Below are 25,527 nucleotides of genomic sequence, written 5' to 3'. Positions count from 1 at the left end.
CTGCTATGGCCTGAGAGGGGCTAACCAAGTCAAAACCATAGCTGCAGCCAACCACCAAACACTTCTGCACTGCTATGGAGTGTTTGACTGACTCGAGTCACCTTTTGTGTGGAAAGCTCAACCCAGGAGACAAGCAAGCTTGTAGGATATTACAGTAAGCCTTACATCTTGGGCCACAATTGGTAGTTAACCTAGCCTCTTAGATAACTAGTAGCTAACTAGTTTAACTTTTTATGTGAACCCTGATTGGATTCATTTGCACTTCCTGCGTGTGTGTCAGCCAAAACCAGTAAAAGGTGAGAGCGTGACGCCTGGCAACAGAAGAGCCTTTCAACCCATTATACCCCTTAAGTCCCTCCTATTCCTCCATCATGCCTCCACCCACCTACCCTCCCCTCCCCTCCCCACCCCACACCCCTGGCCTGTGCACGGGATTGTAGCGCTGCTCAGACTAACATGCGCCCCCCCCTCCCCTTGGTGTTTGCATGCAGTCATTGCATCCAGCAGATCCTGGAGGCGGTGCTTCACTGCCATCAAATGGGTGTGGTGCACCGGGACCTGAAGGTGAGTGATGGAGATCACCTTGCTGTCCTTTGAGAGTGTGCTTATATATTTGTGTGAGGGGGTTTGTGGGTGTGTTATTTGTGTAGTCTGTCTAAGTCTAATAAGTAAATGAGAAGCTGTCTGTAATGTCACTTGCAAAGCCTCTTAGTCCCCTGGATTCTGATATAATTGCTCTCTTTGTAACCCTATATAAAACAATTTAGGCCTACATAATAGCTGGTTGTACAGTTAGAAAGCCATTTAGAGACAGGCCAGAGTTCCTCTCCCCATTCAAAGCTGGAACAGTTGCTACAGCTTTGCCACCTATCACCTCCGATCTTCCTCTGGCTCTGCCCTGCCACACACAGCCTGCAATGCTGTGCAGTCACCTTCTTCTCCTGTTGTGTAAACACCACGTCGCCCTCTGTCTGTTGAGATTTCAAGCATGCAGCGCCGGTCATGTGCGCTGACCAATGCCACAGCTCTGTAACCTTTTTGGAAGAGGATCCTGTCATTGCACAGCCGGCTGTCCAAGATGGCCCGGGAGGATACTTAATCTGACCTCTGGTCAGAGAAATATGTTAACTATTGATTTTGAGACATCCTGTGTGGTTTCGATTGCCTTTATAGATCACTTAATGACCCTCAGTGGTTCAAAGGTGACAACTCATTTTATATAAACTGCCAACAATTGACTTCTGATACTGTGACATTTGTTGATATCGGCTGACTGACTGGTGCCGCAGTCTTTTTTAGGGTTGGAAAATCAGAGCCAGTTGCTAATTTTGAACTGGTTGAAAGTTTCTCAGAAATGGGAGATGGCTTAATTGATATATTTTGTACACTTCTATGCATATGTGATAGGATTCATGTTAAATTTTGTGCCCAAGAATTTTTGCTGAATGTGATCACTGACTGTGAACACAGCTGATGTTTTGCTCAGGTCTGTGTTTAAATTTGACTTAATGCTGTGATTGTGAAAATGTTTCCCTCAAACTAAAGCAGCACCTGAAATTTAATGAGCTGTATGTGAACCAGCACCTAAACTGATAGAAATCAAAGTGTTTCCGGTCCTCTCGCTGTCATGTTTGTACCTGGTCGTGTATTTGTATGTGCATGCTTGTGTGTTGCATCTTGTTGTGCGTGGTGCACTTTGTCAAGTAGGCCTCTTCTATGCAAATGTCAGTCCCAGCATTCCAGTAAAGGCGTGTTGTGTTCATCAGAACTGTTGTGGCTATTTCTTTATTTAGCTGACACGCCTATCTGGTTTCACACCCAAGCATCGGAGAGCATTTCATGCAATAGGTCATAGTGTGATGACTGAGGACAGCCTGGGTGACAAGATCCCTCGAATTAGGAATTGGGTTATGGCAAATGAGATGACAACACAGCAAACAGATATATATGTGTGTGTGCCAAATAATAATTAACACCAGATAGATAGAGTTAAATAATGTAAGAAAACACAGTAGTTTAAGTTGGGCTGGGAGTCAAAATGCGTCTGTAATGCAGAACCTTCTTTGCCTCGTTTTTCATCATAGGTTCTCATTTAAATTATGTTTTCTTCAAGATAAGGTACAGGAAGTCCGGGCCAGTTTCTCTTTTCACACCACAGCAGTCTGCTTAGATTGGTGTGCCTTCTTGGTGGAGGTCTCCACCTCTGCCACTTTCTCTGAAGGAATTAGTCAGGAATGCCACAGCAGCTCCAAATCCTCTCCAGACAGAGAAATAAAGGGGAAAGGAGAAAGATGGGAATTGTTCCATTTGAAACACCCACTCATGAAGTGCTCTCGAACACAGCTTCTCTATCCTCCAAAGACCCTTCCTCTCTCTTGCTTTCAACCGAACCAGCGTCTCGTAACCATTGTGCTCAGCTGTGTGTTCGTGTCGTGTGTGCCGAAGAGATGGAGAGGGAAGGAGTGCTCATGTCAAAAAGTGATGGCGATTGCTGCTGTTATGTCTGAACATGTGACCTGGATGTTTTGTGATGCGTTTATGCACCTTTTTGGTAGAAGCGCATGCTTCATCAGAATTTCCACCCACATCAGTTTTCGCAGATTATCGTGCTGCTGCAGTGTTGGCAAGCTCTAACTCCCTCGTTCACAGAAGAGTAAAGCCTAACCAAGTGGCAGAGCTGGGAGAATGTGATGACACGAGGACGGCACAGCGCCTTAGGATTACTGCTCCACTCACTCACAGTCTCTTTCTCGCTTGCTCATTTCTTTCTCTTTTACTTATGGGCTCAAAGGCTCTAAAAGCGCACTTTTAAGTGTGTGCACTTTAAATACACAGTATTCCCAGGCCTCTAAACAAATTAGCTGAGGGGAGAGAGCAGAGGGAGCAAGGCAGAGGGTGAAAAGACACACAGTGCTGCAATGCAGAGGAGGCAGTGACAGAAATGCAGCCTCAATATAATGTCCTCATTCTCTCCATGCTCTTAGTTTGCACTTGTTTTGCTGTTTACAGTGGCGCATTTTGGGAAACAGTGACACAAGCTAATTGGCAGAGATGGAAGACTTCTACAAGTGACATTAAGTAGACTAACTCAAGTCCCTGAAAACGTCTTGCGAGTAACAGTACACACTGACTGACCGCATTAATATGCATATCATTTTTAGTGCAAGGCTATTAAAGATCCACATCTGCCAAATGTTTGGCATGCAGAGCCCAGCTCAGGTGTTACGTTTGACATAGTTGTAGTCGGTTTAGCCATAACGAGGTAGTAGCACTTTAAAACTGCACTTTGTGTCCACCAAATACAAAGCAGGACTGCAGATTCTAATCCTTTGTTATCCTATTTGTAATGCTTTGTGTTAGTATTTCACACCACAGTGCTTTATTTGTCATTGAAAATTGCCTGTTTCCTTTACAGAGGCAGTGATTAAATGAGATTGAGAGAGATGTAGCGAGACAAAGTGAGAAGGAGCAGGGGCCAGTGGGGATAGCGTCCCATTATTAGAACCCTCTTCTGACAGAGAATAATGAGGCTGGCTGTATTATCTGGGCCACCGAGATGGAGCCTATAGACCACAGCACACCACATGAGGCCAGGACAAAAAAGCACTGCAGGCTCACTGGGTTGTGTGGACACACAAGGTTGTACAATAGAAATGCGGACTAACTTATTGTACAGCCTTATGTGTACACGTTCAAACGGCATCTGTGTCTGTGTATCTGTGTTGGTGTTCGTGTGTGTGCTGAATGAGCCCCATTATAAACTTTGTGCATGCATAGCTGTCTGCGTCCGGCTCCTCCCCCTCTAGGGCAGTGTTTAGATTTTGTACCCCCACCTTTCATTTCAAAATGTTTGGTAACCTTATGTCTCTCCTCTTCCCCACTTTAGCCAGAGAACCTGCTCCTAGCAAGCAAATGTAAAAATGCCGCAGTGAAGCTGGCTGACTTTGGACTCGCCATTGAGGTGCAGGGGGATCAGCAGGCCTGGTTTGGTAGGTAGAGCAGACACTGGATCTGCATCTATGCTTTAGATATATTTCTCTAAAGCTATGAACTTTCTCATTATGACTAGAATATCCACATCGCACTTGGATCTACTGCAAACACCTGTACTCATTCACAACCAGCTGACCTTAAGGCCTAAAATCTGTCTGTAAGATATCAGTGCACAGTGCAGATGAATCAGTCTCATTTTACAAAAGATTATCGTGCTCTATACAAGCTGATCCGAGGAGAGCAGATAGACAGTCTGTTGGCCTGAGCATGTCAATCAATCGTGTGTGTGTGTGTGTGTGTGTGTGTGTGTGTGTGTGTGTGTGTGTGTGTGTGTGTGTGTGTGTGTGTGTGTGTGTGTGTGTGTGTGTGTGTGTATGTGTGTGTGTGTCTTTACTGCAGGATTTGCTGGCACACCGGGGTACCTGTCCCCTGAGGTATTGAGGAAGGAGGCATATGGCAAACCTGTGGACATCTGGGCCTGTGGTGAGTTGTACAGAGAGACACCTACTCATTCACACACTTCACTCATATTTGGCATTTCCTAGATGCTTGTACACAAACAGAAACACACTGAAGCACATTTTCTAACAACCTGTGTGTGTGTGTGTGTGTGTGTGTGTGTGTGTGTGTGTGTGTGTGTGTGTGTGTGTGTGTGTGTGTGTGTGTGTGTGTGTGTGTGTGTGTGTGTGTGTGTGTGTGTCTGTATGTGTTCCTGTGTGTGTGTCTCAGGGGTGATCCTCTACATCCTGCTGGTGGGTTACCCTCCTTTCTGGGATGAGGACCAGCACAAGCTGTACCAACAGATCAAGGCTGGGGCTTACGATGTGAGTCTCCTCTGCTGCTCTCTCATTTCTCCCCCCTTCCACTGCCCTCGTTCCTTTTTGGCTGTGGTTACGTAACTCAGTCACCTCATTCATATTTCAGGGGGTGCAAGAGAGGGAGCCTCACCTTAGATCACATTTAAGTCCATGCCAAGTAGAGAGAGAGAGGCTGACTAACTCTCTGGCAAGGATTCTGGGCTCATAGGACACAGACCTGAACATTTATGCCTAAACACAACAGGACCTGATGGGTTTAGAATTTCTTAACAAATTGCTTGGGGCTGCACTTGGACCGGCTTTCTGATAGCACTGAAAAACACACAGGTGGCTCACATGTTGAGGGCACAGGGGTTCATATCTGGCCTGAGATAAAAACTAAAAAAAATCATCATATTTTCCACACATAATGTTAAATTCAATATTTGAGATGTTAAACACTCCAAAAAGACTCATCAAACATCATTTCCACCAGGGAGCTGCTCCTGTATGAGCAGGGCAACAAACGTCTGTTTGTTTTGTTTATGACATGGAACATATCCTGTTGATTTTTGGCCTTTCACATGTTTAATACATGATTTAAAACAAAGCTGTGCAAATGGAGTAAATGATAAAGGTGGCATTCAAAGATGACAAGAACAGAAATCATGATTAGAAGCCAAGACACAGCTGGATTTACTATCTGTATCGTATAACAGGTTACATGTTGGACAGCTGTAGGAAAAATATGTCTATTGTGTCGCCTAAATGAAGGAAGTGAAGATGTTGAAGAAGGAGAATGTTTGTGTGAGAGAGATGGAGACTGAACGCGTCCACTTCATCCAGCCCAGTTTGATGCTGAAGGGTAGTGGTGGAGGGATGCCAGGATTGTCAAACCCGGATGATCCTGAAATGACTCATGTTGGGTTTTCAGTTAATAAACAGGTTAACTAACAGACCACCTGCTACTAGGCTTTAAAAGATTGTGCTGTATAGCTTATCAATGAAGTTTCTTCATTTGAATTTTGAGGGCCAGTAAAGATTTGAACTTGGTTTGAACTTGAACTTCTGAATTCGTTAAATGTAGACAAATGTGAAAAATTCTCAGCCCTGTGTGTTGGATTATGGTTTCTTGTTTCGTCTGACCAAAAGTCCGAAACGCAACGATATTTAATTTACAATAATATAAGACAGAGAAGCTTCTCACATTCAACAAGCTGAAACTGGTAAATGTTTCTCATGTGTCGAGTGATAATCAAATGAATTGCCGGTTAAGTCTCTGTTGATTAATGAATCACTTCAGCTGTACACTGCACGCTAAGACATTTTGTTCTGTTTCTCCCTTTAGTTTCCTTCCCCAGAGTGGGACACAGTCACCCCAGAGGCCAAAAACCTCATCAACCAGATGCTGACCATCAACCCAGCGAAGAGGATCACTGCTCAGGAGGCCCTCAAGCACCCATGGGTCTGTGTAAGTGTCCCAAACAAACAAGCAGACATCAGTTATTTTCCACACATCTTGTTGCACTACTGTATGATTAGAAAAGACTTTTAACTTAAACAAATTAGTAGTTCGATCACATCAAACTCAAAAACTTTGATTAAGTGATTTCTTCTTGTCTTTTCCTTCCTCATCTTCTTAAACCTCCTCCTGCTCCTCGTCCTCTTCCTTCTCCCAGCAACGGTCCACAGTAGCATCGATGATGCACAGACAGGAGACAGTGGAGTGCCTGAAGAAATTCAATGCCAGGAGGAAACTCAAGGTCTGTTTGCAAGCTCACCCTCCCACATCGTCCTCTGCTACTTTAATAAGCTCTTGTACATTTCAGGGTTACCAAAGTTCTGCACTCTTTCCTGTTTTCCTGCAAAGTTTGTGCACTATTAATTCAAGATGGGCTGAAGTGTAACATATGAAATGTAGTAGTGTGTATATTTGTGTTTTCTCCGGTGCTGAGGTTGTATGGAAAAGGCAGATTCAGAGTTATCCTACATGCATAGTTCCTCTCTGCACTGATTTATTGCTGACATTTTGTTTGGATACAACAGCTTAACTGTTGGAGCATGTCACTGTTACCCTGCTGCTTTTGGCCAGTCTTGGCGTGGCTCAAATACCAGCACATGGGAAACTGGAAGCAGAAACGCAGGTGGCAGCAGTCAAATGTTGGCCCATTCATCCAACATGCCATCAGCATGAACCAATTGTCTCTGGCTTTTCGCATTTAGAAAGAAATGGACACCGACAAGGTTAGACATCAAAGCATTTAGAAAGCAACCAACACATCAAATTCACAGGGACAGGGAGTCACTTAATTGATTGCATTGAGTTACAAAGTTAACATGTCATTGTTGATGTTGTTGTGTGCACAAAGCATCACCTTATAAAGGAAAATAAGCGAGGAGTGTGGTGTATTCTTAAACTTATTTTGACTCAGGAGATGTTATATAAAATGATTAACCACACTTGACAGAACATGGTGAGAGAAAGTCAGTGTGACAAAAGTAATACTCCCAAACAAGCCACTTTGAATGTCACAGATTGACATATAACACTGGAAGGGCCCCGTAAGACAGAGTGCAGTTGTTTTTCCACTTGTTTTCTTCTGGCAGTAAGCCTCCTGCGCTGCTCTGGGCGCCTTGTGTTTTTACAGGAGCGCTCTGATCCCCTCAACTTGAGAAAAGCTCAACTCAGAGCAGAAAAGTACCCGATGTCATTTCCATTTTTTTTTCCCACATTGTCCAATCAAATGAATTGAGAGAAAGAAAGGAGGGCAGAAAAACAGAAGGAATCTTCATTTCCCTTTTTCCACGCAGCTGTTTGGGTGCAGCCTCTCACCTGCAATCAGAGCCTGAGAAAGTGCCCTCCACTTGTCCATTTATATATTTATATATATATAAATGTATATAATAGGAGTGGGTGATATGACCATAAATTTATTTCACAGTATTTTATTTTTTATTTTATTTTACCTATGTACTCTATTAACAATATAAAGGAACATATGAAAAGAAAACAGATGTGTTTATTGGTTTCAGACAGGAATGAAAATGAGGTTTAGGCCTACATGTGTTTTGAAGGAATAGCCTGCCCCATAGTGTAGGTTAATTAGTAAATGTAATGTGATTCACTCTCAGAGTACGACAAGAGGTGGGCTTAGGCATGTCAACAGCATTTATTTGGCAGAAAACCCAAAGTACATTATGTAAGTACAACAGTCAGTGTACCACGAGGCATGTCTATCAAATACATTTACATAGCAGCAGACACACATCGACGCAGCACGCTGCAAACGGGGCTTTCCTGTAACAACAAAACCAGCTGAGCCTGTGCTGCGGCATGAAGTGTGGAGATAATGTTAGAAAACATTCCCACCTCCCAACCTACTACTAGGGTTATTTAATTGGCTTCAAATGATGATGATGAACATTCAAATAAAGCCAGCAGTACTGTCTTAATGCACTTTTTCCATCACCTGGATGTTGGTTGAATCGCTACTGTGGTACATCATGTACATCAATCAGTGGCTGATTGTTCATTTGTATTAAATGTCTAAATTATTTCATTACTGTTGCAAGTGATTAAAACTGAACAGCTCTTCTTCTTCATTTCCCTCTCAGGGGGCCATCCTTACTACCATGCTGGTGTCTCGAAATTTCTCTGGTAAGCGTTGCCTGCACATTGTTCTTATATGTAATCAGTGAACCAACATCAGTCAATACACAGTTTCTGTACACAAGCTCAGTGTAGGCATTGTATTATCTGCATGCCAGTCGTGTGTATAAATGTGTGTTGAATATGAACAAGTGTAACAGTTTGCTTTTGAGGAACGTCACCATTTTGGAGAGCTTTGTGGCTCGTACAAGTGATGCTTCACCCAAAACCTGATGTGTCCAGTGTAAGTGCTGCTGATCCAAGCTGATCACTGCCTTTGCTCTTTGTGAAGAAGCATTGTGAAGAGTCTTACAAGCAAGATTTTGTGAGGAGTATCACTTTAAACCAGGATTTGAACAACATGGAAGAAGAAAGACGCAGTAATGTCTGAATTTTCCTTTTGATGTTCAGTTCTGCCAAAATGCTGACAGTTGTTTATCTTCCTTGATAAAGATATATACTGTATATATATATAAATACATAAAGTTTACAAAGCATGCTGTAAAACAAAATATCATTTTCATTTCATCTCAGTGCAACTTCAGTGTTTCCCTTTTCTTTTATTCTTGATGTTTTTTAATGGAGGTCTTAAGACTTAAACCCATGTAATGCGGGACATTGTCTCTTTTATTTTCATCTAATTCAGTGAGATGACATTTAAGATATGAGACCCAAAAGCTTTGATATCCAACTAAACAGCAAAGAACAGTTACCAGATTTGCATTTTTACCTAACTTGTATCTTACTTAGACAAGTCTTTCTCGTTTCTCTCATCATGTAATGAAACAATGTTTGAGCTGAGGAGAAAGTTCCACACTGACACCAGTTACACCCTGTCCTCAGTGTCCTCAGTGTCCTCACTGTGGAGCAGCTGAACATGTTAAGGCCGTTCAAACCTGAAGTGGAAGTGTTTTGAAAATATGGGGAAATACTGAATTTGATCTGCAAGCTGTGTGTTTGTATTTGTGTATATCTCTGTGACAGATGAGACTTTAACACAATTTTTTCCATATTTATTACATAGACAGAGATCCACAAATTCAGTATTTCTCAACAAAAAAGTTGTCTCAGTGTCACTTCATGAGGCATTTTCAGCACAGTTGTGGTCAGTGAAATGAGAATTCAATCTCAGATGATTTTTTTTGGGGGGGGGTAATCAAGGGAATGGGTTGTCAGAAGAATTCAAAGCTGTTTCTTAATAACTGTTGAACTTTAGGGCTGCCTTTTGAAATCAAAACCACTGAGTCTGTGTTCACATTCACGTTGAATATATACAGTAGATGTGGGTGATGTTTGTGTGTGTATCTATGTATGTGTGTGTGTGTGCGTGTGCAAGCATGCTGCTTCAGGAAACATGACAGCAGCCTGTCTGACATTGTAAGCTTTGCAATGGGGAATGATTTGAACATCGACTAAACAACCACTCAGCTCTTTAACTCCCACACACGCACACACGCTGACCCGGGTGTGTGGCCTGGCTGTGTCACCGCTCTTTAACACCTTTTTCTCGCTCTCTTTCCTCTTCTTAGGAAGCAGTACTCCATTTTAAGTGTGAGGTCATCTGGTGGCGAATGAGTCAGGAGGGGAGGATGAAAAATAACTAAAAAGGCAGAAATAAGAAACAGAGCTCCGGTAAAAGATAGCCGTGGCACATTACATCAGCGCATAAGTCAACATCAGTGCTTTGCATAACGGGTTACTATATTCTGACCATTTACTATGAATCATGCATTATACAGATCAGTCCCTGTGCTGACACAGAGGCGGTTCTATTTCCCTCCATGTGTTGATGTAATGTTCATACCATTTAAGGTTATAAGGATGGAGCTGAGGTTTAGATTGTAGAGTTGTGTGTCCCTGTAGCGTATGTCCTTAATGAGGCCACCAGTACGTTACTTTGCTCATGATGTATTGAACTGCACGAGTACATTACCGATTGTAAGTTTAAAATGTTGCTGACAGGTAGTGAGGTCAGTGAGCGCTGCAAACTTTTACTAACACTGACTAAATTCTGTGTCATTATCTCCATCATCATCCTAACAATAACACTGTTTTCAGGCGAACGAAGAGACACATTGCAAGCATCAGAGATTCTCAGATGAAAGTGGAGATTGGTGTCTCTCCCTGACATTTTTCTTCTGTCGGAGCAGCGGATGCAAATGTGACACAATTTGTGTCCCAGCCAAATAATGTCAGTGGTCTGTGCACAGGAATTAATTCCCTTTCTCTAAACTAATGAGCCTTGTCTGTCTCTGTCCTTTTGTGTCCCACCTTCTCTTTCTTTTTCCCCACCCTGCCCACATACCTCCTGCTGTGTCTGACTCACCCCCTCCTCACATTTTCTTTTCCCCTTCTTTCTGGATGTCGCTCGACCCTTCTCCATCGTTGTCTCCTGGTCCTCATTCACCTCTTTCTCACTGTCCTTGTAACTGTTTCTCTGTGTGTGACTGGGTATTGGACTCTTAACAGTGGGCAGCAGACAGACCACTGCTCCAGCCTCTGTCACTGCGGCCGCAGCAGCAGTGGCTGCAGCCGCCGGCACCACCGCGGGCCTGGTGGAACAAGGTATCATGGTGGCTCACCCAGTGCACGCCACCCCTCTCCCACTCCCCCCTCTCTGCTCCTGTCTTTTACACTCAATTCTTATTCTTCCTCTTCTTATATTATCCCTCTTTCAGTTTCCTCTGCCTCCCCCTGCCCTCCTTCCTCAGCATGGGAGCTCAGAGCATGATGGCTGACCACATTGTTAACTACCACTCCCATTTAATCATCATCTGCAGCATTAGCTATGCTTCCATCCAGCTATTTAGCAGGTTTTGAGCAACCGTTTGATACATAAAAGATGTTTTCCGAGTAAGGATTGTTGAACACCAAAAACATCAATAAGAAAAGTGGGGAAAATCTTTTATGGGTCAAAGGTCAGTTCAGCTGTTGTTGGTCATATTTCAGATTTTTTCCAAGGAAGGCATCTGTGTAATACAACTAATTGGCAAATAGATGCAATGAGAGTGACAGTACGTGTGGCTTTTCAATGTAGTCGTCATATTTTATGTGATAGGTATGTCTCTGTTGGAAATTTAGCAATTTTTCTTTATTGAGGAAAAGGTATTGTTCTTAAAGGCATACTATGCAGGATTTTCCTAACAAATATTGCATAGACTCATACAAAAAGAATCATCAATCGTCACTTATGACCCTTGTGGCCCTGTATGTTTCTACAGAGACCCTGCCCTCTGCCTGTGTTCTCTTATTGTGTTTTAATGAGCATTTCAGTTTATTTGCTCATTGCATGTTGATGCTTCCTAATTTTCAAAGCACTTAGATGGAAGCCAGCTACTGCTGTTATTTTTCATGTCATCGCATCTGTCACCTCCTGTCTGAGATGTGATAGGGTGGCTGCAGTGCCCATCACTGCTCTGTCACCACTACTGACCCATCTTCATCCAATCATCCTCATCTCTAGACACAGCCACAGAGCATGGCCTCGACCCAACCAAACTGCTGTCCTGTCTCCCTGTTTCTCTTTTTTCTTCTCACTTTTCCCCCCACTGACCTCTGTCACATCACCACGGCATTTTACCCCATTTTTCCCTTCCTTATATTCTGTCCATATCTAGCTCTCTGGTCACTGTTGTCTCACAAGTCACACTGTACTTTTCCGACAACTCCACCAGCATCACTCCCACTTTCCATCTTGATTTCATCTTTCCCTCATAATTTCAATTTCAGAACTGTCCCATCGCTCCTCTTTCCCTCTCTTTTCTTTTCTCTGTCTGACTGACACTGGAAAGTTGGCTCCAGTCACTTTAAGGATGGAACTGCCCAAGAGCTGTCGGTGAATGCTGCATGGGGCACTGGACTGGTGCATGCGCTGCAACACGGGCCGATTTTAGTGCATGGTGAACACTGTGGAAGATGCAAGGCTGGGCAGGTTCTTGTGAAGTCAAACCTTTTAAGCCGTTGCTTTACTATTTAAGTCTTCGTTAAAGTCTAATCTTCCTGTGTGTTCAGATAGAACGTGAGGCCACTTTTAGGTACGGTGCTATTGCATATAATGTCAATGGAAAGACACAATTGAATGCAAATAACTTAAAGAAGTGTCCGCACAAAGAGAAAACTTTTCAGCTGTAGTGAAGAAGTCACATGTATCCCTGAGGTTTAGGGACATAAGACGAGGGAAAATTAGAAAGACAAGATGAAAATAACAGAAGGAACCAGTGTCTGATGAGTTGAGCTGAGCAGAACTCGAACACTCCCGCAGTCGCTGGCGGTGTGATTGTGCTAGCTAGCTCGCAGCTATCATCTGTACAACTGGGGTATCAGCTGTTTGGAGGCAATTAACATGGGCTGCTTTAACAGTCCAGCGGCCAAATTCGTGGAAATGACAAAGGGCAAAAGTTTGCTTCACTTTCTGACTGAATACACCTTTAGACACAAAAAGCGTGCAGCAACCACCACAGTTGATGATTCAAAAGTGTTGGAGCTGCGTAAAATAGCCTTTCGGGGACCCAAATAAAACTTGCAGAAACACTGACATGCTATTGTCATATCAGCTGCTCTTATTTATGCCCTCCTGAAAAATGGAAATCTAATATTTAGTTGCCTTTGGCTGTTGTTCGGTCAGCCACCTCGTGAGAAAAAACGTGATGTCACGCTGTACGATGGTAAATCATGTTTATTTGCAGGCTCTTATTGCCACTTTATCCAAATGTGAGCTTCAGATCAGTCTTCCAGGTCTTGCAGTGATGTATTTTGAACACCACAGATATTTACCAATGAAGTTCAAGAGCAGTACATTTTGATAAATACGAACTTGACCTAATGTACGACAGATAGATTCACATGACGGTCTTACATTGAGCTAAAGAGACAGAAGTAGTGGCCTTGTCCTTGTTTCTGTGGACCACTGGGACTCGACAGTCCTCTCTGTGTCCCTCAGCCTCCACTAGGCTCCGATCAAATATTTATAGTGGGCTGTCTCCCCCTATCAGCCTCACTATGCCTATTTCTGCTGCTGGAGGCCTCCCTTTATCTTGCATAGTCATACGCACAAATAACACTGACGATGTGTACAAACATTTCTTGAGGAACCTTTGCACCTCAGTGTTTCTTATGATTTTTTTTTTTTTTCTGAATCTTCAAGTGAATCCATGCCCATCCTTGCTTCGCCCTTGCAGTGGTGCATCTTGCGTGTTTTTAATTGGAATTCATAGCGGTGCATTCGTTTTAATCTCTTCCTCCTCTCTCTTCTTGCTTCATGTGTAATTTGTGGCAAGGTAAGGAGCGCCCCTTGCATCTCCACCTTCGGTTTAAATTAAGCTACCTTTGACTTTTCAGGTTTCCACAGAGGCTTCCTCTTCAGCACTGGAATTTAAGGCATTTTTAGCAGCCTTCAGTTTTAGAAGGTCCATTTTTCCACTTTGACAGAATAATGTTTGGAAAGAGCACAGTGAAATACCCGTATCACTTTCATTCCTCTTCACGCTTCCTATCTGCTCTTCTTTCATATCCTTTCCTTTTCTGCCAAGCCAGCAAAGAATACAAGACAATGAACTTGACACTATTTTGACCCCATTTTTTCTCCTCAGTAACAACAAGCCTTTGGAAGGAGGAAGAAGAGCACAATAAACCATGCACTCATGCCACTCTCTCATCCTCCTGATTATGTAGTGCTCCTTTTTGACTTCCTGTTGCTTCTTCATTGACTGCTGAATATGCAAACTTCAAACATGAGATACTGTATCACTGAGACAGAGACGTAAGAAAAGAAAGCCATGACAAAAGGTGCTAGTGATGTATTCTCTACACCCCGTATGGCTCTCTCCTTAACTCTTGCTTTTCAAGGGACAGCTTTAAAAGTCCGCTTGTAGGGATGTCTTAGTTGACTTAAAAGGACGGAGCCAGGCCTAATCTAGACTTTGAACTGGCTGTCTTGTGATCGGACCTCTGTTCCTCATAGGAAATCACCGCCCAATGGAAATTCTGATGGAATTCAGGCTTCTGTAGAAAGTTCAATGTAGCTGGCTAGGAGGCTTGTTTGGAAAGGAAAGTGAGAAAATCTGAGAGGAGCTATTTCTCATGTTCAGAGAGAGAGGAAAGAAGGACAGAGAAAGAAAGGGAAAAAAAATCCCAGACCGCCAGAAATAGTGTTTTATGTAACATGGCTGGCTGCTGATGTGATTGCATCTGATTAGACTTGAAATTGCACTCAGCCCCTGTAAAAAGTCCCAGTAAGGATTACGTCTAGGGGAGTAAGAGAGGAGGAGTCTGGTACTTGAGCCGGCAGGTGATAGACACCAGCGTTTCACAAATTAATTTTGCCCATGTGTCCTTTAATAATGTAGCCGTGCTACTATAGAAACTACTGAGTGTGAATCAGGGAGATTGCTTCCCATATTGAGTTACCGAACCTATTTAAGGCTCTGACACTGCTTTAAAGGTCCAGTGTGTTGGATGTAGTGGTATCCAGCAGTGAGGTTGCAGATCGCAGCCAACTAAATACCCCTCCCCTCACCCTCCCTTTCCAAGTTTGTAGAAGAACCTACAATGGCTTGCAAATAAGGCCCTCTCTGCAGAGCCTGTGTTTGGTTTGTCAGTTCAGGGCTACTGTAGAAACATGGAGGCGCAACATGGCGGGCCCTCTGTAGATATAAAGAGCTCATTCTAAGGTAACTGAAAGGTAAACGAAGAAGATTATATTCCATTTCTGCCAATAGATCCCCCTCAGTCCGACCCACTGGACCTTTGATTTTGCCTTGATGACGCATTTCATGAATATCACTTTCAGACTTTTATCAAAACACCTAAATTTACAATTCAATCAAAATGATTGCAACAAAAATGCAATTTATACATTGCACTCGATGTTCTTGCATTTACAGTCACAGAGACGCAGGAATCGAAATAGAGTCTCAGCTGGTGGACAATAGCCGAACCGATAATCATACAGAATGGGAAAAGTAAATTCCAGGATGTGTCTGCTGTTGGAGTACTAACAAGAAGTCCCCTGTGTGTGTATTCGGTAACAAGCAGTGAAAATACACACACTTGCTAGTCCAATCTCCTCAACATCTGGTGTCTTGTGAGTGTTAATCCTCTGTCTACATCCTCACAGACACACCCACAGCCTCCACCAGCACATCACAGAGAGTCTGGCTCTGATTTTGGGGCCCCTCTGGGTGAGCATGTATCTATCTAATGCAATCAGACCACCTTGCTATCCGTGCTGCAGCAGTGCAGACATGGTGAATGCCCTGCAGACCATCTTCTGTTGTCTGCATGAAGTTTCCACTGTTGTAAGGGATTATGGGTATTACGCTCATCAGAGGACTGTGTCTACAGTATCGTTCCTCCTCTCCTACCCTCCTCCGTCACCCCCTCCCTCATTACCCCTCATTAGAGAGCAGACTGAAGACTAATCCCCCTTAAGGCCCTCAGAGTTCTTTAAGGCAGGGCTTATTGTTGGGTTTAGATGGCTGCCATGCGAGGCAGCCGTTTTTGGTTCGGCTTCCTTACGGCCATGAGGGGAACTTGGCACAAGAATTGATGTGAACCAATGAATTATAGTACATTTTTATTTCACTGACAACAACGTCTTTATATTGTTGAAGGACAAAGCATTGGGTTCTGACCCTAAAGCAACTGATCTGTGTAGCCAGACTCTAGACAGACAGGGAAGATAAATATGGTGATGGGTGTTGGCTTGAGAGACAACACTGGAATCCTCATTTGGCCTTTGGCATCGAACACCTCAGGACCTAAATTCTACCTTGCGATATTTATAAAAAGCCCTTACATCACACTAAGACACCTATTTAGTTTACAGATCATGTGATTGCATAATGAGATTGACACACACAAGCTTCTGTATTGATTTCTGGCAGGGAGTTAGCCTAGAGTTTCTTGGCTGCACAGCACGACTCGAAGAAAAAGGCATTAATGAAAGTACAACTTAATTGGAAGAACATTCTGCGTGTTGTTCTATATGAGCAATAGATTGATTAATTACTCATAGTACGTATTTTTAGTATCTAGTCAGTTCTAGAGGTGGCAGGGTAGCCTAGCTGGAAGAGTCACAGTGCTGCAACTGGAAAACAGTTTATACCAGAAAGACACTGAGGTGTTTAACTCTGTGCCATTGCTTTGCAGAACAGACAGTATCACAGAGGTCAATAAAGACGTTATTTCACAAAGAATGTGATCTCTTAGTGTCGTTTAGAGATGTAGCAGATATTGGGAATCATTAAAAAAGTCATTGTTGCTTCTCTGTTTCTCCTTGTCTCAACCTCTGACTGTTTATTTGTCCTCGTGTTTGTCATTGCAGCAGCTAAGACCTTGCTCAACAAAAAGGCAGATGTCAAGGTAAGAGCCACCAAGTCCTCCTCCCAGCTCTCTCTCCTCTCCACTCCCCCTTGCTCAATATTCCAGACATACAAGCTCTGCCTCTTCTTCCTCTTTGTTGTTCTGTTTGTTTGTGTCCCGTATGTCATCGTCCCATTGGATGTGTTATTTCTTGTGGTATGTGTGGACGTTGTGGTTCTGTTTTCAGATGGTGTGTGTCCGTGTTAGGGCTGCTGGATTTTTCTGTTGAGTTTGGCACACCATTTTGGGAGTGTAAAGTCAAGATATTCACAGATTTTTTTTTTTTTTTTTGTAAAAATCCACAGCTCTATTCTGGATACATATCTGTGAACATGTGGCTGCATCCATGTATGTCTGTGTGCTCTTGTGTGTGTGTGTGTGCCTGCGCGTTGCCTGCCAGAGCACAAGCCTCAACTAGCACATGCTTCTGAAAGCGCCCTTTATTTTGATTTGGCATTATTCAGCTGATTGCCACCTCCATCTCCATTATTAAATGTTACCATCTGTCAGCCCTCCCCATCCGTTTTTTCATCACTTCCTCTGCCTGTCGTCCCTTCATTTCTGCCTCTTCCTCCTCTTTCAGTGCTTCCTTTTCCTGCTCACCCCATCTGGTCTTTAACCCCACATTCCTGTTCATCCATTAATGAAGATCTCTCACCATCCCACGCTCGCACATGCACACACTGCAGTAACACATCCCACTCAGAACTTCCATGAATGTGTCTGGGTGTTCATGCATGATAGTGTGCGACAAAGCTTGGAACACGATGTACACACGAGCGAATGCGTTTGCGTCTCATCGCTTTTCATTATTTTAGGCAGAGCTTTGCGCGCATACACGTGGACATGCAGGTGTGTGTTTGTGTGTACGTAAATTTGACCGTGTGTGTGAGCGCATCACATTTGTTTGTGGGTTTGAAAAGAGAAATGGGGGTGTGAGCATGCCTGCACATCGAGCGCGTGTAAGCGTGGGTGTCCACATGTGTGGTTTGCATATTTGCATGTGCAGCAGTGCGTGCGTGTGAGTGCGCGAGAGTGCGTGTGAGTGCACATGGCCCCCCTCCCCTTTCTCCCTGCTCCGTCGGTTCAGCAGGGAATGTGACTCCGGTTCCAGGAATAACTGCCAGTCTGGACCCTGGAAACTCAGACGACAGAAATAGACGCTTACTTCCACTGCGGCGCACTCATTGCCTAGCAACAGGCTCCCCACACACACTCGCCCCAAACCATTTCTAAAGGCGTATTCTTCGTTTGCTGTCGTCCCCGCTCTCTTCCTTCCCTCCCTCTTCGCTTGTTTCTCCTCTGTTTCTTCCGTCCACATGTCCTTTTTGTTCTCTTTGGCGAAACTGACCTCCTCTCCTCGGCCTCTCCTCCTCCTCTTTCTTCTTCTCCCGCTGGTTCATCAGTGTGTAATGGCACCTGACGTTTTTCAGCTGTAACACCTGCTCCACTCAAGCAGACAGTCCCTCTCTCTCTGGCACTAACCACACACCACTGTCAGCCTCCCTTGCTGCCAGATACTTGCCATAAAAGCCACTCCATTCAGCATTTCATGCAGTGTTGTTGTATCGATAACACACTGAGTGTCTCCTTTTTCTAAAAGTTATTACATGCAGCATTCGTATGCACTGATATGGTAGTTGGATAAACTGCCACAAAACAATTCCACGAACAGATTTGGCCTGAAATCACAGAATATAAAATACGACATATTAGGTTTCCAAAGTTTTGTTCATTTGAAGTGATTAAATACATGTCCCCCACTGCTCATGCTAAAAATGTCCTGTTCTGTCAATGCTACATGTAACGACTTTTTAGTATTCAGTCAATCATGATTTTAGGTTTAAAATGATTTCTGGGAGAATGCTTTAGTGTTTTGACAGAATACATTTTGCATTTCCTTGTCTCACTGTTCTATAATCCGTCCATTTTACTCCTTGTTGCCCCAGATGTTCTTACAGTTTGCCCTCTGCATGACTCTTCTGTCACCTGCTTCCCACTCTTACATCCTCTTCCTGATGACTTCCACTTAAGCCACCACTTCTGTGCTTGCCCCTGCCCACTTTCACAGTAACGCTTGGACATCTTATGTCTGTGACGGGAAACACTTGTTCTTCTTCTGCTTTGTTCGAGCTGTCTGGAAAAGTCTGATCCTGCTCTTATTAAGGATTAAAAGCTGCGTTGCCATCAAAGTGCACAAGTTTTGGTTAAGGCTGACAAGTTCTCTCTTGTGCTTTGTACCAGTTCATTCATTCTTTGTCATCGGTTACTTTATCTTTCTCCCTTGTTCTTCTACCATCCATCCACTCGTCCATTCGTCAATAAATCCATCCATCCATCAAACGCCTGAGGACAGAAACGCAAGTCCAGCTCTACTGTCCAGTATATGGTGAGCATGCTATTTATGCATTTACATGCATTTCCCTCTCTCCACTTGTTAACTCATGTGTTTGTTTTATGCACCTTCCCCTGCCTTTACCTCGCTCAAGTTTTAAGAGCTGCCGAAGAAAAGGTCGTACACAGAAGGTTAAACTTCAGTGCCAGGCAGAAGTGACAGCTTTGGCCCGTGCACAGTGCACTGACATAAGACTAACCCTGACATCCTTCTGAAAACATAATAGAAGCAGGATGTTTGAGTTCCATCAGAGTTACTCAAGGGACGCTGCTCCAGATCTGTCACAGGCACACTTTCAGAAATAGAGACAGCGCTCGTGCTTGTAGTTTTTATGCACTCTGCAGTCTTACAAGACTGTCAGACAAAACTTAGGGATAAAAGTATGGCTAAGTGGGGACATATGTGCTCCTGGGACCACGTCTGAGCACTGATGACAGCACCTGACGATAAAAAAACAATTTACAGCACAATAGAATAAAGGATAATAAAACAAACAGCAACACATTTCTAATTCAGGTAAGTGAACTGGGAGGGAGTTGACCTGGCATTTCCCTTTATTCCACAAATCCATCATCTCCTCTGCACCTCTTCCTCCTTTGCTCTCTCTGTGCACAGCTTTATTTGCCCACCCGAGGCACCACCTGTGAATGCTTTTACCCACTTTTTCCTTCTTTGTTCTCGGACGCATCATTAAACAGTATTTATTGTGAGGATGTGTGATCTCATCTTGACATAATCTGATACCTCTGATGTGCTGGCTTCATTATATCACCCTGGTCTTGCTTTCACTATGGCAAATGGTTAAATATTTGACTTGGGACGTCAGCAGTTGTCTCCACCAGTGGCTCATTTTCGGTCAGGACTGCTGTCATCATGCCAGTTTTTTAAGTGCCATCCAGCAATATAAGGGGCTTTCTCGCCACAGTCATATCATGACGCAAATGCTAAGACCCTGAGTTGATACTGCAAACAAGCTTTGACTAAGACGTGTCACCCGCTAATCGTTACTTTGATGAGGAATATGCTTCCTGTTTCTCTGCAGGGGCAGCGGAGTGATGGCTGACGACAGCTTTGGTTGGGTTTAATGTGTGCGTGAGCGGGGGTGTTTGTTTGGGCACGGTTGTGTGTGAATTCACTGTATGTGAAATGTCTATTCGTCAGCTTATTGTCAGCTTACACCAGCTTTTATTTTCATGGCTGCATTGTGTGTGTATATGCATTGTGTTGTGTGTGTTTGCACTTGTGTGTGCTGATGTATAAGCGCTCTTCTTGTTTCCTCTCCTCTCTTGAGTAAGCCCAGCGGTTTACAAAATCCATATTATGGTTAACCTATACACACATACACACACATTGACACACATACTGGTCAATCCGGCATTATTCTTTTAATCTTGTGCTCATTCTTAAAAGCTTTCATTCTTAAATTTTGAGAGTTTTGCAAGCTTGATTAGCATTAGCGCTAAGTGTAACTCTCTCACCTGTGTGACTTCTTCCTACTTTCTTTTAACAGTCACACCATACGAAAGCTTAATGGGGCATTAATGAATCCATAACTTCTCATGACCTCTGTCACTGACTTTGATATAATGGTGTTACATGATGCTGATTTGTGTAATGCTAGCTGACTTCTTAGAGTGAGTCACTTTGGTGATTCACTTTCACAACCAGGAGCCCAAATTTTTCCAAACATGATTACAAATATGGTAATGTAGATTCAATGCAAATAACATTATGATTGAACTAAGCTGCAAAGTGCAGGCCGCTCTTTGATGTGCGGTCTTCAAAGCAGCATCTTATTGTAGCTTATAAAGGTGATTCATTACGGCCAAATGGCGCCGTTGAATCACTGCGATGTGGACTCTAAGCAGCGGAGGTCGGCGGTGGCAACATGATGATGTCAAGCAGTTTCACCCGCCCCCTCCTGTCAGAATAACAGATCAGTCTGAATGAATGCTTTAGGTAACGCTTTCATCACTGCTGCTGCTGCCTGCCAACTACATCTATAGTAATATATTTATGGGGTACCTCACTTACATCTTAGCCACAGTGTTCCTCTTCTTGATTTGGCATTTTAAATTACAGCATTATTACAAGCTAAAAGTGTAACCTCAAACCCTAAACCTAAACCCAGACCCTACATGTGGTGATACAGGTGATGCCTTCTTAAACTCATTAATACTTCTCACAAGGTTAGGAATGCAAGGACACAAACGCACATATAAGAGCGTGCATACGCATGCATGGACACACGCTCACAAACCTGCCTCTTGCTGTTGTTAACACTCTTGTTGTGTCTCCTCCCTTTCCTCTCCTTTCCTGCACAGCCCCAGACAAACAGCACCAAAAACAGCATAGTCACCAGCCCCAAAGGAAACATCCCTTCACCTGCTCTGGTATTTACCTCCTAAGCCCCCTTCAGCTGTGTGTGTGTGTCCCTCAAGACCCCCTACCTTCACCCTTTCCCACTCCTCAAACTCCTTACCTTTGTTATTCCTCTGTGTCTGTCTTGTGGATGGTGGTTGATCTTTGCCCAGCTGCTTTGATGACCACAGCGGTCGCAAAGGTCTTAAACCAGCAGGTGGTGTCCCCACGGTGGGTGGGGATACTGTGTGACTTGTACTCGGGTTGATATTGTGCTGCCATGCCATTTTCTCTGTTAGTGAAAGTTTGCCAAAGAGGTACAGACAGCCAGGGCAGCGGCGGCTGTCAGTGCAATTTACCCCCTCCTTCCTATCTCTGCTTCTGTAGAGAGGCGACTCCCAACCGTGTGAGCATCCAAAGGTCTGCAGATTGTCCTTCCAGCCGAATGGTACACCAGCTGATTTCAGAGAGCCTTTCCTCCTCGTTTGTTTTTGTTGTTGTTTTGTGAAAATCAGTGAAATCAGCTGGAACGATAACCTGCGTGCTCTTAGTCTTCGGGCACATGATCAAAAGCTTCTTTCATACTTTAACTTGGCATCAGGCCTCCAGGGGAGATTTCTGAGTTATTTGTATTCATTGAGTGCTTCTCTCCTGATCTGTGTGGACGTGGTTTCGTTGGTGACTTGTAGACATGAGAACTTGAAGCAGAAATGTCCAGAAATGTCCATTTGCCATCACTTTCAGTTATTAAAAGCCATTATCATTTGGGAATCTGTTAGAATAATATCACCCAACAATACAAATCTTGGATAAATATGCCCAAAAAATGGGTGCATATTATGAACAAATGTGCAGGTTTTACATTAATGCGGACAGTTTACCAAAGCATATCATAGATCTTTAATTGTCCTACCTCCCAGACAGCTATTGCTTTCAGAGATCAGGGGAATAGAAGCTGTCAGACCTCAGTGACATTTAGTTAACATCAGACTTTTTTTCCCCTAGACACTACTATATATTATTACAATGACCCAATTTCTTCTCAGAAAAGTCTTGCCTATCAGCATCTTTTTAACTGGTGTAAAAATTCTGTTAAACCTCCTCCATGCTGCATACGGTTTGCTGCCGTTATCAGAGAAATTATCTTCAGATTTGATTAAAAACAGCAAGAGCCTCCATCCTCACTCTGTCGACCATGACTAAAGCTATCTCCAGTGTTGTGTGAATGCTGTGCTAATCATTCAGGAATCATTAGCGAAGCGCTACAGGAGGTGACGGTTTCATGGCATGTGCTCTTCTCTTTTTGCCAAACTGCCTTTCACAGCTGCTGAAGGCTGCTCTCTGTCATTTGGAGTAAACACTAAATTAGATGAACATTTTAATGTTGCCAGGTCGCATTATTTTTCTGACACCGTCGCGGTTCCTTTTATTAAAGGAAAATCTGTATAAGACTGCGGAAATGTATTTGAACATCAACATTGTAAATGAAACTAGACCAGGTTTGGAGGAGAGGATTAAAATCATCTTCATTAAGAGAGTTAGTTGGGAACCTGTGGCTTCAGTCCTCAAACAGAACTTCTCTTAAAGCAAATGGGGACAAGACATTTCGGGGCTGATGGTCAGTAAGTCATGGTGACATAGTGGTTGCCCTATTAATGGTGTGTATCACCTGCACTAGCCTTACCTCAGCTTGACACAGTGATAGGAACTAGTACTAGAAGTCAGAGAAGGCAAACTGACAAGCACACTGCCATACACACTGATGCAGCAACAGGTGCGGCCGTATGAAGGTATATTATGATTTGCAGTTGTCCTTCTGTGAGTGTGTCTCTCTTTTTTGTGTGTGCATGCGTGACCCCATTAAGTTCGTGCTAAGCAGCTCAGCATCACAGATGCAGATATAAAGGCTTAAACTTTTGTCAGTAAAGACATGGTACACATGGTTAGATCAGTTAGATTGTCCTCAAGTCAATCTCAGCTTTACGTTGTGTTTTAGCTGCATGCTTAAAGGTGTTACCTTTGCAGATTAGGAGGGGGTGAGTAAAAATGAATGCATTTTGGCCTTAGTTCAACTCCTCTAAGCTTTTCCCTTTGTGTCTGCCACATAGGCAAAAATACTAAAAATGGATTGATGTTAAAGGTTAAGCCTCAGTCCACTCTACCCACGTGCACACATGGCTTCACAGGAAACTTCCATCCACATGCTTGAGAGTATGAATGGAATTGTGGGCACAGCCATGGAGCAGAAAATGTTTTTTTCTATTTATTTTTTACTGATCCTTGAAGTGAATAGAGAGCTGGAGGGCGGCTGTGATCTTTATGCTGTCACTAGGGACTTGAGCAAGTTTCTGTTTAGCCATTTGGTAAGTTAACTCCTTCATTACAAAGCTGCCAGGCCATGGAGGGACACTTTACACAGCACAAAAGACCATCCAATGAAAGCATGTAACTTATCTGTGCTACTAGAACACCCCAGTAAGAGCAGCGGTTGTTAATGTAAGGTTAATGGTGATGTGTAACGCTCAAAAGCTTCCCCCTCTGATGAAGTGACGCCATCAGCGCTCACCCCCCCTAATCTGCAAACCCCAGGTACTTTGTTCTCACTCATCGTCATCTCCCGAGTTTCCGCCGGTGCTTGTTACCCTGGGTGACGGTTGCCCTGACAACACCGCCATCATCACCAGGGAGAAAGCTGATGATTGGTCATCACAGAGGTGTCACTTCGTGAGGGAGGGTGCTGCAAAGAATGTGTGTTGGGGGGTGATGTTGGGTTCTGATTTACTGTAGATCAGATGACAGTTCCTAGCAGACTGGAGCTGTAGAAATGGGAGAAAATGCATCTGTCTCCATCCTGACTCATCAGCGATCAGTGCCAGCAGCATAGGGTGGCAAGAGCGCTACACTGTGGGGTTTGTGAGCCATAAAGGTCAAGGACCAGTATTTGAAAGGAGCCATGAATTGTGCTAAAAACATAACATAGTCAAAAAGGCATTTGATTGTAGAAATTGTAATATAAGATGAAATAGGGAAGCGTCTCTTTCCTGTAACTTACCGTGCTCTGACTGCTCAGTGTCAGCAGCAAGAAAGTGTAGGTGGGGGTGGTAGCAGCAAAATCTCAAGGAGAAAACACCACAGTTCATGCAGCAACATCTTCTTAACGATCATGTTTTCACAAAGTGGTGAACCTCGCTCCATCTTTGCCTTTGAACCACTGAGCCTTTCCAGGATTCCCCTTTCATACCCGATCATGATACTATCACCTGTTACCAATGAACCAGGTGTTTCTGGAGCATTCCACAACTTTCCCAGTCTTTAGTTTTTCCTGTCCCAACTTGTTTGAAACGTATTGCTGTTTTCATAATAAGTATTACAAGCTTTCAAAAATCAATGAAGGCGATGAGGCAAAACACTCAATATACTGTATTGTCTTTGTGCTGTTTTCCATTAAATGTATGTGAAGAAGGATCAGCAAATTATCACATTCTGATTTATTTCTGCTTTACACACTACTTTTTTGGAATCGGGGTTATACTGTAATGGCTAATCTTGTGGAGTGACTGATTTTAGACTAAATTTTATTTAGAAAGCGGATCCTGAAATGATGCCAGTATCTGCCCGCCAGTGCTTTGCCTTTTTGGTTGAGACAAGTGTGAAGGAACAGAATGACCCGTTTTAATCTTGTGGGGCATGTTAGTCTTTTTGCCGGGTGTGTCAGTGCCTCGTACTGTAATGTGTTTAGGCCTGTTTTTTTATCTATGTCAGAGCACATTTCATTTGTATTGTGTGAGCAGACTGATTTTCTCTTAATTGTAATATACGATTTTCTTGATTCTGTGTTCGCATCATGCAGGCCATTGAAGTACAGTTTAGAATTATGCACGTGCATCAAGGCAGTGCAGAAATAAAGCGCATCCATGTTCAGTGAAACCCTGGAAAAGTTAAGGTTAAAAAAAGTGTGACAGTTTTTAGTA

The 25,527-nt window shown here is 43.4% G+C and overlaps 1 protein-coding gene across 7 annotated transcripts in view; it reads left to right on the top strand.

The window, feature by feature from the left end:
- Positions 1 to 25,527, top strand: part of camk2b1 (calcium/calmodulin-dependent protein kinase (CaM kinase) II beta 1) — a 67,794-nt gene that overhangs the window by 26,514 nt on the left and 15,753 nt on the right. For 2 of the 7 annotated variants that reach the window (XM_070964780.1, XM_070964787.1), the window contains exons 6-15: positions 492 to 564; positions 3,887 to 3,989; positions 4,393 to 4,476; positions 4,723 to 4,817; positions 6,139 to 6,261; positions 6,470 to 6,553; positions 8,406 to 8,448; positions 10,909 to 11,004; positions 16,766 to 16,800; positions 21,520 to 21,588. In XM_070964780.1, the coding sequence (XP_070820881.1) occupies positions 492 to 564; positions 3,887 to 3,989; positions 4,393 to 4,476; positions 4,723 to 4,817; positions 6,139 to 6,261; positions 6,470 to 6,553; positions 8,406 to 8,448; positions 10,909 to 11,004; positions 16,766 to 16,800; positions 21,520 to 21,588 (805 nt within the window). Of the gene's footprint in view, positions 1 to 491; positions 565 to 3,886; positions 3,990 to 4,392; positions 4,477 to 4,722; positions 4,818 to 6,138; positions 6,262 to 6,469; positions 6,554 to 8,405; positions 8,449 to 10,908; positions 11,005 to 16,762; positions 16,801 to 19,156; positions 19,190 to 21,519; positions 21,589 to 25,527 lie in introns of all 7 variants that reach the window. The other 5 variants (XM_070964781.1, XM_070964783.1, XM_070964784.1 and 2 more) reach the window with 5 other exon arrangements.

This window comes from Chaetodon trifascialis, chromosome 6 (assembly GCF_039877785.1).
Source record: "Chaetodon trifascialis isolate fChaTrf1 chromosome 6, fChaTrf1.hap1, whole genome shotgun sequence".
NCBI classification, from domain to species: Eukaryota; Metazoa; Chordata; class Actinopteri; order Chaetodontiformes; family Chaetodontidae; genus Chaetodon; species Chaetodon trifascialis.
The sequence above is the reverse complement of the archived record's forward strand: the minus strand, read 5'-3'. Positions and strand labels throughout refer to the sequence as shown.